The sequence below is a fragment of the Petaurus breviceps genome, unplaced genomic scaffold, assembly GCF_028583685.1.
Source record: "Petaurus breviceps papuanus isolate PSGF00001 unplaced genomic scaffold, PetGlider_PUasm1.0 551, whole genome shotgun sequence".
NCBI lineage: Eukaryota > Metazoa > Chordata > Mammalia > Diprotodontia > Petauridae > Petaurus > Petaurus breviceps.
This window is the reverse complement of record NW_027186372.1, coordinates 32,417,397-32,430,963: the sequence shown is the minus strand read 5'-3', so window position 1 is coordinate 32,430,963 and position 13,567 is coordinate 32,417,397. Positions and strand designations below refer to the sequence as shown.

The following is a 13,567-nucleotide window of genomic DNA, read 5'->3' as shown; positions in this document are numbered from 1 at the left end:
CCTCATCTATAAAACAGGGATGATAATACCTCCAGTACCCAGCTCACTGGAGTACTGTGCAGCTCAAATGAGACAATGTATGAAAATGACAGAATCTAAGAGCCAGAAAAGAACCCAGAGTTTGTCTGCAAATTTTAAAGTGCTATAAAAGTGTTCGTTTGAAAAAATGATGATTTGGGCTTTTCTGAATTCTCTTTCTGTTTCTTCTGAGCTACCACCTCCATGATCTTTTGGGTTGTAGCCTTTTTTTCCTCACCAGATATAGACTTTCCAGATTTTTTCTTGTTCAGTTCCATTTGCAGCAACTATTTTCAGCCCAGGACTGCTTACTCCATATTATTCTACAATTATTTTTTAAAAAATTAATTTTTTCTACTGTTCTTTAGCTGTTTTTTTTCCTCTAGGAAGTTGAGAACTGCCAGTAATCACCCCCAACTTACCTAGGTGATTCTTCTCAGCCCAGGTGTATATAGAATCACCTGATATTCCAGATTACCATCTTCCTGATGTCTCCCTTGGTGCCCACTGGTTGCTGAATCATTCTTTTTTTACCCCTCATCGCAGAACCTCAGCCTGGACACTGAAAGTCTCTTTCCTCTGATGATTCTGTATTTGAGTTCCTTATGTTATAGGAAGAATCTTTGTTTTACCTCTTGGAAGCTGGTCTAGAGCAATATAAAATGTCCCAGGTCCCTCATTAAGGTAGGAATGAACTGTCTTCACCAACAAGCTAACCAATTCTCAGGGATAGACATTTTACTATCACCCTCTTCACCACTTCCCCTACCCCTCCTTTGCCCTAGTGGCCATTTCCACTACTGTCATTTCCTATCCAAAGGAAATCGTGAGCACCCTTCAATTTAAGCATACAGCAACTGCCCTTTCCAATTCTGTCAGTGATATGGAGCGGTCAGATGATTCCAAGAATCATGCTCAGTCGTTATAATAGCAAAGGGGATGTTGTCTCTCCCCCTCTAAAAGGGTTATTCTCTTCCAGTCCTCTTCTCTGATGGGAGTTTGGATTCACCAGTTATGACCAGAAGAAGTACTTGGGAGTGCCAGTGAAGATGACTCATAGCATCACAGAATCTCAGAGCTCGCAAAGACCTCAGAGGTTATCTACTTCAACCCCTACCTGAGTGAGAATCCTCTCTGTAACAGATCCTATAAGTGTTTGAGCTTCCTTTTAAATATTCTAGGGATGGTAAACTCATTATTTCCCCAAACGACTCATTTGAGTTTTGGGCAACCCTAAGTTTTAGGAAGTTAGAGTAATAAACGGAGTCAAATTTTGCCTCTCTTTAACTTCCCTACTTTGTTCTAGTTGCCACTTGGTGCTTACCAGAACAAGTCTAATTTCTTTCCCATGGATAACCCTTTCAGACTTCACCTCAGTGATAATCCCCTCTCCCAAATCTTCTCCTCTCTAGACTAAGCTTCTTCAGATCCTTGCATGGTTAGTGAAGCTGCCCTGGTCCACCACCCATCCTGGCCATTTTTCTGTGGTTGTATTTTAACTTGTCAATTCCTTTCCTAAAATGTATTGTGCAGAACTGAAGGCAGTTTTCTAGTAGAGTTTGACTGTGCTGTGGGACAACACGATTATCAACCTCCTTGCTCCAGACACTATGCTTCTTTAAATGCAGTAATAGTTCTTGAGCAGTCTGTTAGGACTGTCCTGATAGGCAGTAGCTGGGGACATCCTTAGAAAACTAAGGGATGATGTCTGTTTCCTCATCTGAAATTTTTTTTTCTCAATGGTGCAGGAAGGTTTGGGACCAGATTGATTGACTTAGTGGTTGTTAAAATGAATATGAAGCCTTATGCTTGATATATGTAGCCTTAATTTGCTCCTATTGTGTTCCATGGCTTCAGGCTAAGTCCTAACCACAATCATACACTGAACCCTAGCCTGAATCCTGATCCATACAACAGGCTGAACCCTGGCTAAGGCCATAGATGAATTCTAATCTTGGGCATGGTTTGTCCTCCAGCTTCAGTTAGCTCTCCCACAGATGCATATTATTGGACTCAGATGAAAGAGTGAGGATATTCAGTGCTAATGATTAGTGCTGCACATTGGTTTATGGATCAGTGAGCTTCTCATCACTTGGGTGGGGTTCTTCAGGTAGTGATTGGATAACCACTTGTCAGGAATGCTGTAGAAGAGATTCCTATTGAAGAATGGATATGGATAACTTTGGAGGGCCCCCTAACCCTATGATTCTATGATCTTCTTTGCCAGAAACACAACTTTAAATAGTGATGGCATCTGGAGAATCAATAATATAACTTCTCCTTCTGAAGAATAGTTCTTTAATGCGTATTATAAAGTATCATGAAATTTAGATCCAGAAAGGACCTTAGAGAGAATTTAGTCCAAATTCCTCATTTTACAGATGGAAAAATGGGCCAAGAGAGATTAAATGAAGGTCATACAGGAAACAAAGCTGGGATTTGAGTCCAAATCTTCTGATTATAAATCTTGTTCACTTTTCTTTACACACTGATGACTTTCTTTTTATGAATATCATCAGTGACAAGTGAGAGATTAAAAGGATCTGCCATATCCTATATGCTATATATTGGTCCAAAAATATTGAATGTTTCCCCCCACCCCAAATCTGGCTTTTATAAAACCTGTATATGAAACATAATTGGTGTTTTTATTAGTGTATCCATCCATCTATTCATCCATCTATTCATCCATCCATCCATCCATCCATCCATCCATCCATCCATCCATCCATCCATCCATCTACCCTCTTTCTTCTCTGATCTGATTTCCAAAGACTGGCCTATATTTAGGGACAGACTATATTCCTAACCAACCCTCTTCACCCTCTCCCTGCTTCTTCTCCGAAAAAAATCCAACAGTCTGCAGGAGTTATTACAATTGCATCTGGGGGGCTGGGGGAGAAATAAAAGAGGAGGGAGAGAAAGAGTTGAGGAAATTAAAAATGCAGACCTGGTTAGACAGAGTTGATATACAATTTGCTACTTGCCTTTACACACTTGTTCCAGAAAATGCCAGCAGGAGAGGGATAATGGCCCAATGGTCAGAGCAGCTTTGATAAATTATGGAGTAAACCTTCTAGGGAACATGAACACTGGCATTACACCTACTCATTGGTGTTATAGCAGCCACTTTAATTAAAAGAAAGAAATTAGGTGTTTATCAGATACTGCTTTTAGGGAAGGGGTGGGCATTGAAATCAGCCAATGAACAATGCCACAGTGCAGCTCTGGAGTGGCTGGCACTCATTGCACTGATTGGGGTTCATGTACAGTCACGGCTATGAAATCTGAGGAAAGGAAGAGGGAGAGAGAGGAGTCCTGAGATCAGAGAGCATCATTTAGATGGTACAGATATCTAAAAGTCCAAGGAGCATATACAGTAGTAACGATTTAATTTGCATAGAAATGCAATAATAATATTAATAGGTATGAATTCTGCACACCCTTTCCTCTCCCCAAATCAGCCAATCACATACACGCACCCCTTCTACATTCCCCTAGGGCAGCACTTTACAGTTTGTTTCTTTGTGTCTTCAAAAAAATTGAAAAAAAAAAGAATAAGTAAAGGAAATAATTGAAAACGAGAATAGTGTAGTCGAAGAACCAATGGACTTGAGCAGGGAGCTTATTTTTCTTTAGCACTATATAGTTCACAAAGGGCTCTCTTCATAAGAATGCTGTGAAGCAAGGAGGAAGGGGGGACAAGTATTATCACTCTCAATACGGCCTAGGAAACTGAGGCTTGGAGAGGAGGGCTGGCTTGTCCAAGGTTACATAGTCAGTAAGTGAGAGGGTAGGGACTTAAACCCAGTATTCTGACTTGACATCTGATGCTCTTTCCGTTCAGTCAGGCTGCCAGATATCTGATAAGCTGCACTTGGAAGTTCAGCTTCCTCATCTGAACAAAGGGGGCAATAATTCCTACTCTGCCTATCTGCCGATCTGCCATCTGATGAAGTTCTGTTGTACGGATTAAATGAGATAACAGGGACAATGCTTTGTAACTGTATGGGGCTATATCAATATTTGCTATTATTAATATGGTGGTATAATCATTATTATTGGAGGAATTGTGTGCAAAATAGGATTTTGCAAGTCAATCAGGAGGTTTTTTAGCAGTGGGGCCTCCTTTCTTTGGTCAGTAAGGCCCAGGCAGGGTGGACAGAGTGGTGGGGGTCATGGAGAAGAATAGGGCCTGAGATGCTTAGTGACACTGCTTTTGTAAGCCAGCTGGCTTGGCTAAAGAAAGACTCCCGTGGCCAGTGTCAAACCTCAGATTAATGACTGGCAGTGACTCCCCGTTAAAACGGCAAACTCATTATCTCCTGACACTGAATAATATCTGAATTCAAAGGCTGAGAGTGGTAATCTAATTGGACTGAATTAGCCTCAGGAGAACGGGACAATATCAACTTCAGAAGACCACAATAGAAGCCTTTATGGGGAGTTTCAAAAGCTTTGGGGCCCTCGACCCCTTGAAGGGTCTTTCATCCCAGAGCCTGGCAGCACAGCTGAATAAAGGACCATCCTTTGCCATTTCCCAGCCCTCAAGCCCCCATGTTGGGATTACCATTGCACCAAGGGCAGCTTTTCTCATGGATCTGGGGGCTGCCCCAGTGGTACAGTTTCCCATTGCGTGGACTTGGGCAGAAGGTTGCTGTTAGATCCGCATGGAAGCCCTTGCTTGTGGGTGTTGGGACTCCAGCACAAACTGACGCAGTGCCACTCTCTCTGCCCTTTTCTAACTGGGACGTGGATCGTCCAGGGTGTTGTTATGTATGAAAGTTCTGAGAAAAGCCTGATGTCCCCCTTGTCTCCCAGTTGATACTTCTTGATTTCTCAGCCCCGGGTACCAGCCTGTTCCATCCGCAAAACGGTATCTTTGACCTGGATTTGAATCCTTGTCTCTGACTCTCCCTGTGTAGCCTCAGGCAAGCCACTTAACTCTTTGGGCCTTAGTTTCTTCCTCTGAGTAATGAAGTATTTGGACCATCTAAGAGGTCCTTTTGTTCTAAATCCTATGAGTCTGTGATTTTTATAGCAGATGAGAACAACAACATTGATAACAGCTCACATTTCAATAGTATATTATGGTCATTTGTTATTGTTATTTAATAAAATCTTACATTTGTATATTGATTCCTGGTTTACAAAGGGATTTACATCTATTTTCTCATTTAATACACAAAGTGTGACTTTTCACATTTTAAAAATGAGGAAAAGTCAAGGTGGAAAGACTTGTCTGAGGGCACAGAAGGCTAAACAAGGGATCCAGGACTCAGACCCATGTACTCTGATTCCAAACTCAGTGCTTTTTTCCACTGTGCCAAGATGGTGGTTTATAAAACATACCTTCCTTATAACAACTTCAGAAGCAAATTAGGGAAGAATATTATTATCCCCATTTTGCAGGTGAAGAAACTGAGACCCAGAGAGGAGATATGCTTCTTCAAGGCCACAGAACTGGTCATTGGAGCTGCTGGGCCTAGACTCCACCCTTCCCCCCCAAACCTAGGTTTCCTGACTCTCAGGCCAGTGATTTTTCCATTCCTGAATGTTATGCAACCCTGAAGAATTGTTTTGAGACCCCCCAGCCCAGGAGGCAGCTCCATCCATCGTGAAAATCATCCTGGCTCCTGCCAGCTGATGAAGGAAATAAAGCTAATGACGCCCGCATCAATGTGATGGTGTTACAGGGCGCTTGCGCAAGCCACCTGATGGGGAGCTCTGCGGGCATCTCTGTTCTGAGGGAAATGATTCTTAGTGCACCTTTAATGCATCTGCATCCCCTTTTCAAACTGCCAGGGCTTTGTGAGGGCTGAGAGTATGACATTTGCTTCCTTTGATACTTCCCCTTAACCTTCCCTATGCCTAGCATGGTGTGGGCGTGCACAGCAAGGGTTCAAAATCTTGGTGAATGTTAGAAAGTGAAAGAATGTGGAATCTTTCTGAAGTGGAGTCACTAGAACCATTGGGAAAAATCAATCCTGAGCTTTCTTAGTCAGGAACCTATACTCACAGAAGTAGACCTTGTAGAAAGTCAGAGATGGAAGACCACTTGGTCCACCTCTCTTATTTTACAGAGGAGTTAACTGAGTCTCAGAGAGGAGATATGACTTGTCAAAGGACACACAGCTAGTTACTGAAAGAGCCAGGCCTTAAAGAATTTTCTTGAGTAACAAGTGTGTTTTCCACTACATCAGGACACCATCGCCACCTCTTTTTATGGACAAGGTAAAATTGATTTCCTAAAATCCTTCCTTCTCTGAACCATGACAAGAGTCACACTAACATGAGGTGATACCCCCATCTCTAACTGACACCAACCTTCAAAATTAGTGTGGATTATTTACTAGTTGAAAACGACTTGAAAACCCCAACAGACTAAGCTCTTTGCCCAGGAGGTTACCCTGGAAATATCAGATATGATGTCTTCTTTACTCCTCACTTGGCCTAAGTTGTAATTCTCCTTGCATGAGTTCATCAAGCTGGGGGTGCTATTTGTAGGTCAAACTGAACATTACAGTCAAGAAGGAACTATGAAGGAAGGTCTTCAGCAACCTGACCGATCCTAGAGAAACTCCTCAGTAGCCCTGCGGCCATGGCTCAGCAGGGCCAAAATGTATTAGGCAGGGCTAAAGGAAGACTGCAGCTTCACTGAGGAAAAGGAACAATGTGGTCACTAGCCAGTGGGAAGGATCACAGAAAGTGAGAGAGAATTTTCCTTCTATGGCTTAGAGCTATTGAACCACAGAAAATCTGAATTGGAAAGGATATCAGAACACAGAACATAAAATAGCAGTGTGCAGGTGGCCTTAAACCAAAAACTGTCAGAGGTAGAAGGGATTTTAGAACATAGAATGTCAGGCCTGGAAGGGACCTTAGAACATAGATCATAGAATGTCAGAGCCAGAAGGGGTCTTAGAGATGATCCACTGTCTTAGTCCAATCCTGTCGTTTTGTAGATAGGGAAACTGCGGCTCAGAGAGTTTAAATGAATTCCCCAAGGTCAATGTAGTGAGTTGGCAGAGACAGGATTAGAACCTAGTTCTTTTGAGTCACATATCCCTTACTTTGTCCTGTCATTTGCCACACAGCAAATATTCCTTTTTGTTACACTCCTTTCCTAGGACTGTGTGTGTGTTGATTTATTGCAATGTCTAATACATGAAAGCTTATAAAGTAGTAGATATGGGGTTCAGAACACTTTCACCCAGAGATTTCCTCACAAGGTAAGCAGTTGACATCATTTAATGTCTTCCTAAGGACTTATGTAGTTTATCTGTACCCAACATAGTGCAAATAAGCAAGGATTGGGGTGTTGTTCATTTCTCTTCCCATGTCCCCAGTATAAAACTCCAGTTTTAAATAAAGATGATTTTATTTACCCCACTATTTGGCCTAAACATGAGACTCTATGGCCCAGTGCACAGAAGAAAGAGGGAATAATGGGACAAAGGGAACCTAATGATGTTACCTCATTGTGATCCTTCTTTTCCTTCTGTTGAAAAATGATTGACATGACTTTCCTCATTTAATTTCTATATCTTCCATGTTATACATGATAAAGAAATCATTGCTTATCTTAGGTTTTACATTCACTACCTATGTGACCTTGGGAAAAAAATCATTTAACTTCACTGAGCATCAGTTTTTTCATCTGTAAAATGTGTGTGTAGATTGGATAAATGAATCTCTTAGCTCCCTTCCAGATACAGATACTGTCATCCTATGAACATCTCACCCCTAAAATAAGGTAGGTTGTCCAGTGTATTAAATGCAGTTTTCCTTAACACTTCTCTCCACCCCCAGCTCCCACTATTCAGAAGCATGCATAAGAAGTGGTGTTTCATTCTCTAAGAGCACATGGAATCGTATCATTACTCACACACATTGTGTATCACATATCTTAAAGAATGATGGGGGAGAAGGAAGCCGAGCATAGTAAGTCTTTCTGTTACAACCAACAGAATGAGCTGGGTCCTTCCACAATCCTATCAAAACAATTAAAATGCAAATCTTTCTTTTCTGTGGCATGTCTCCCCTTTGTGAAATGCAATGTCTGAGACAGAAATATCAAACACTGCAAAGTGTTCATTAAAAAAAAAGGGAAGATGTGCTCAGTCCTATTAATTTGCTCTTTAATCTCTCTAGTTTAGTCCTACCTCCTGTAAGCCAAAAGGAGAAGCACATTTTTGCATACAAATGTTACCCACTGGCCTACCTCCTCAGCATTTTGCAGTTCTACCACATACTTTAGGGGAGGGAAGATCTGACATCATTAGTTGAGAGGACAAACTGAATGCTCTTTTAAAGTCATAGAATCATAGCATGTCAGAGCTATAAGGAACCTTAGAGACCATCATGAGGACAATCTCCTCATTTAGCGGAGTGGGAAACTGAGGTCCAGAGAGGGAAAATGACTTGTCCAAGGTTATATACAGTGAGTTACTAATAGAGATGGAACTAAAACCCCCACATTGCTTGACTCCTCATCCCAGTCCTCTTTCTACTGTGCTATGCATGTTATTCAAGGCCCGTATAGCTCCATAATTTCTATTTGTCCTTACTACCCTTTCCTGATTAATTTATAAAAGTATCATTGGAAACAGAGGTTGTAACCACAAATCATGGGAAAATTTGAAGTGTGTGTGCTGTTTCATTTTATGTTACAGTCTGAAAGGAGGAAGACAATAAGAGGGGATACCCTGGTCAGGTGTTGGCTTAGGACTGTACAATTCTAAAGGGGTGGGGGAGAGAGATAAAAACCTTTGGTCAATAAGCCTACCAATTCATTAACCAAACTGACAGATCATAAGCAGAGTCCTCTGCTATTTAATAGAACATCAGTGCTGACAATAACAAGACCCAGACACTTGTTTGTCAGTACTGGGGGAGAATAATATTCATTGTTTACTTATTAAAAACCCCAACATTGACTGTTTTTGAAACGACTCTTAATCAACTGCCAGGTTGAGGCACAAGAGGCGGGCAGCCCAAACGAGGAAGATGAATGATCCCTGCGGGTTGAGAGGGAAGAATGATTTTTTCCAATTCGAGTATATGACATTTATCATCACCCTCTCTGAGCATGGGATGATTCACCCACTTACAACAGGGCTATCCGTTTCAAGGTTTCCCAGGCAAAGGGTTTGTCACTTTTATACCACTCCTAGTCTGAGAGATGCAAGTCTGCAGGGCACTGATTTTTAAATCCAGAAGGGGATCTAAGCAATGGGGTGGGGAAGGGGGGGGGAGGAGGATACCCCATCTCTTTGACAGAATAAATTAAAAATTAAAAAAACTCTAAAATTAATCAATTAGGAACCTTCTGGAGTGATAGAATAGATTATGGGGGGGGGGGGAGGTAAGTATAAAGTTTCAGAATGGGAATCTATTTCCTGGCTATTTTATTTAGCTCAAAAATCATGGTTCCTAGATATTTAGAACCAGAAGGGACCTTAAAATACTGAACATAGAATGTCAGAGTTGTAAATGGTCTTACAGCATAGAACATAGAGCAGGAAGGGACCCTAAAATATAGAAGAGAATGTTAGAGCTAAAGTCGAACTCAGTTCTTTCATTTTAAATAGGAGGTAACTGAGGGTCGATTTTCAAACATTTGTTCTTAAAAATAATAGAACTCATGTGTGTGATTACAAACACCAGGTGCTTTCTAAGCTGCATCGCCAATGAGACTACTCTATAAGCCCCTGTTCATTCTCCCATCCCCACCTCCGTCCTCCAAACAGAAACCAAACTAAGGAGCATATGGAACGTTCTGTGTCCAGCGAGCTCAAGTGCAACCTTCCCCCCCACCACTAGTTGTCCCTCCGCTCCCAGACCGAGGAGAGCTTGGGTTTTCGGCACTGCGGTTAGAGAGAATGCAGTCCTCATTAAACTCAGTAACTCATACCGCTCCCCCTTAAAGTCCTCAATCGTGTGTGAGCCGACATGCAGAAGGAGGCGGGTGAGCTATAGTAAAGGGGCTATATAAGACACGGCAAGCGGAAACACAGCTGCCTAAGGGACCAACAGCCCCCAGACCTTCCTCCCCACACCAATCAGACGGCATGCCCCGAATGCAGAGGTCCTCAGCCCCTAGCTGAAAAGGGAGGGGGACTTGGTCAGAGCCCGCCTCCAGTCCGCTCTCCCCACCTCCCCCTCCGCATCCCAGCACCACCGTGGCGTGGTCAGTAGAAAAAAAAAATCTCATACCTGAAGAATACAATCGTCTCCCAAAGGTACAGCCTAAGTGTATTAAAGCTGCACATTTTCCCAGGTCCGATGCTTTTGTAGTCCACGAGTTTTAGGGGCAGAAAAGATGTTTAGAATTGGCACTTACAAAACAAGGTGAATCAAGCGCTGGGACTTTTCCACTGGCGATTAAAAAAAGTACAATCCAGATGTTGGGGGTGGAACCCCCAAAGGGGGAGGAGGTGGATTTCAGGACCACGGATAGCGCCTGGATCCCAGTCTTTCCGCCCAGGGAGAGAGTATCGCCGTTTAATAAACTCTAGCTTGGCTGATCGCTCCCTGCCGCGGTCGGGTGGAGGGGCTGAGTTGGTGTATTTAGGGTGGGCTTGTTTCCTTTTATTGTTCTCCCCCTCCTCCTTTTTCTATTTAAACGGACAGATCCCTGCAAGGTGAAGAAAAAATATTTCTCCTGCGGAGATCAAAAGGCTGGCCTTGGACGGCTGGACCCGGCAAACATCGTGGATAGGGAAGGGCTTTCGGCTCTGGCGCTGGCAGGAGGGTTGGGAAACGAGGTGAGGGGCTGGGAGGTGGTTGGCGCTGGGTGCTTGCTTCAGTTAAATCCCAGGGAATGTGTCAGGCAGAGTCCGGGAAGGCTCACTCCGCTACCTCTAGGCTGGCTGCTGTCTGTCGCCTCGCGATTCCTGCTTCTCCGTTCCCCCCACCCCCCCACCCGCCAGATAAGTTATGATCGCTGCAGGGCAGGTGTCCCATCGCTTGGGGCTGGAGACGCGAGAGGGCTCGGGGCAAGTTTCAGGGGCTGGGGGTGGTCCATGGCGGTCCGGCTGGATAGGAAAGGAGAATTCTTCCAGCGGTCTCTCTCTTTTTTACTTGTCGGCACTGGCCTCCAGTCTCCCCATCTCCCCCCAGACAGGACTCCTTCAGTTCCTCGGACTTTCTCGCTGCATTAATTTACTAAACTGGGGGAGGGAGGGGAAAGAGGGGGAATAGGGGGTAAGAAGGGGGAAAACACTCCCTAGTCTCTTCAAACCCACCCACAAGCAGCGCTCATTGGCCTTCGGCTCCGAAAACCTGCTTTCCCCCTCCTACGGACCAATCGCGTGTTAGGCCCCAGGACGCATTAACTAGTGAAGTGCTGGAAGATAGTCTTACTTTTTTTGGGGGGTAAGGGGAGGAATGGATAAAGACATCTCTCTCTCTCTCTCTCTCTCTTTTTCTTTTCTTTTCCTCTAGGTCTTGGACATCTTACGATGACCTCGGAAATTTAGTTCGGCCAAGAAGGGGAGACGGGGTGTTGGGAGAGATGGAAACCAATGTCACTTGATTTGGTGGGGAGAGGTTTCAAACTGAAGTTTCGTTAAAGTGGGAAAGAGAGGCCAGGAGGACAGAAGAGATTTAGCTTCGAATCTCGCCGGCGCTGACTTTCAGTTCCCGTGACTGTTGCGGCTGGAGGAAGAAAAAGTGAGACTGGCCGTAGGGACGACCCTCTCCTCACTTGTTAAACAAGTCTTCGGGTTCTGGGCTCTCACGTCTCCTTCGCCTCTCCCTTGACCCTTTCTCTTCAGGGCTTCCTTCTCTTCTTCTCTTCCTCCCTTCCCGATCACCTGAACAAGTTTAGTTAGTTTTGGAGTGGATAGGCGTTAAAAACCTTTTCTTCTATTTTTAACTCTCCTCTTATTAAAAACAAAAAACAAAACAAAACAAAAAAAAGCAACCCAACAACACTTCCCTTCCCCTTTTTTCCTTTTCTCTCTCCTCTATTTTTCTCCTCATATCTCCCCTCACCCATCTTTCTCCTCTCAGGCCCTCCTCTCTTTTCTTCCACCCATCTCTCTTCTAATCTTAGTAGAAGGAGGTTCGAGGAACAGTAAGATTAGGTGACTTTTTATTTTTTGGGACTAGGGGTCCTTGAATGAATTGCTCCCCACACCTCCCTACCTCCTCCACCCTTCAGGTCTGGCGTTCCCCAAGTATAGAAATCCTGAGATCATTCTTGCTGTGCGTCTTCTAAAGGTTCTCTTTTTCTTAGTCCTTAGAGCGTGGCTGGGGACAAAAAATTAATCAGATTTTCCCTGGAGCTACTGGGCTGCAGTCGGACCCACAGCGAATTAACAAATAGCCAGGATATTTTCAAGCCGGGTTGAACTCGCGGGACCTCGCCCCTATACTCAGACCCTGGGATACTGAGGTGGGAAGGCTTTCGTTCCTATCTACACTCCCCTGAGATAGGGTAGGCCCTCTTTCCTATGCATTCCTCAGGTTAAGGAGAGCCAACTCCCTTAGTCTCTACTCAGATGAGGTTCAGACAGCACCCCCACCATTCTCCCCAAATAGGGACAATCTTCTCTCTTCCTCCAAGACATCTCAAAGACTTTTGAACACTTTCAAGAGATTCAAGTGCACCAGAGAGAAATGTGGGTCCTACACTCTCAATTAGGAGATGGGGTGAAGGAGAAGGATTTGGAACTTTTGGCTCAGGGAGCATCAACTTCCCCTCCCCTCCCCCTCTTTTCTCTTTCTCTTCCCTCTTCCTTTTCCCCTCCTCTCTCCTCCTCTCTCTCCCCCCTCCTCTTGCAAAACTCCTCCTCTTTCTCTCCTACCATCAACATACTAGCTACCTGGAGTTTTCACCTCTTCCTCAGGCCCAGACCTGGAACGCTAGGATTCCTATTGAGGTACTAGGAGATTATTAAAAAAAAAAAAGAAAAGAAACCACAGCTGGGGGGGGGGGGGAAGGAAGCAGTGGAGAATCCAGGAAAAAAGGTAGTATGTGTATCTTGCAAATAGTCATGTTTGGCTATGTTTCTGTGCTGCTGTATTCATGCATGTGTATGAATGAACCTGTGTTTGTATATGTGTATTTATTTCTATGTATCTATTCTCTCTCTCTCTCTTTCCCTCCGTGTGTGTGTATTTGTATTGTAGTGTATGTTCAGATGTACTGTGGATGTGTTTGGAATCTATGTGCATTTATGAGTGTAAATATTATTTATATTTGTGTATATTATGTATATTTAAGAGTACATGTATATGTATATTTCTAAAGATTTCTGATGGTTCATCATGTAGCTTGAAGGAAACTCTGGGTTTTCATAGTCTATGTCAGTGTATGCATGCTCTGAGAAGTCCCACTAAACCAGAAAGATTTCAAGTTTAGGCCTGGTGGTAGATTGGAAGTCTCTCACTGGAGTGCTAACCTTATTCACTTTGAAGAGGCTTATTACCATTGGGGAGAAGGGGACTGGTGAAAGGTGTCCAACAGGTGATGATTTTTTTCATTTCTTGCAATCCGTAAAGATAGTTTATTAGACTTAGAGTGTCAGGTGGACAGAGT

The 13,567-nt window shown here is 43.6% G+C and overlaps 1 protein-coding gene across 1 annotated transcript in view; it reads right to left on the bottom strand.

Annotated features, from left to right (window-relative positions):
• The window catches only part of GLRA1 (glycine receptor alpha 1), an 82,133-nt gene extending 71,841 nt beyond the window's left edge, over positions 1-10,292 (bottom strand). Inside the window, exon 1 of the mRNA XM_069102289.1 lies at positions 10,237-10,292. Coding sequence (XP_068958390.1) covers positions 10,237-10,292 — 56 coding nt within the window. The remainder of the gene's footprint in view (positions 1-10,236) is intronic.
• Between the last annotated feature and the right edge of the window lie 3,275 nt (positions 10,293-13,567).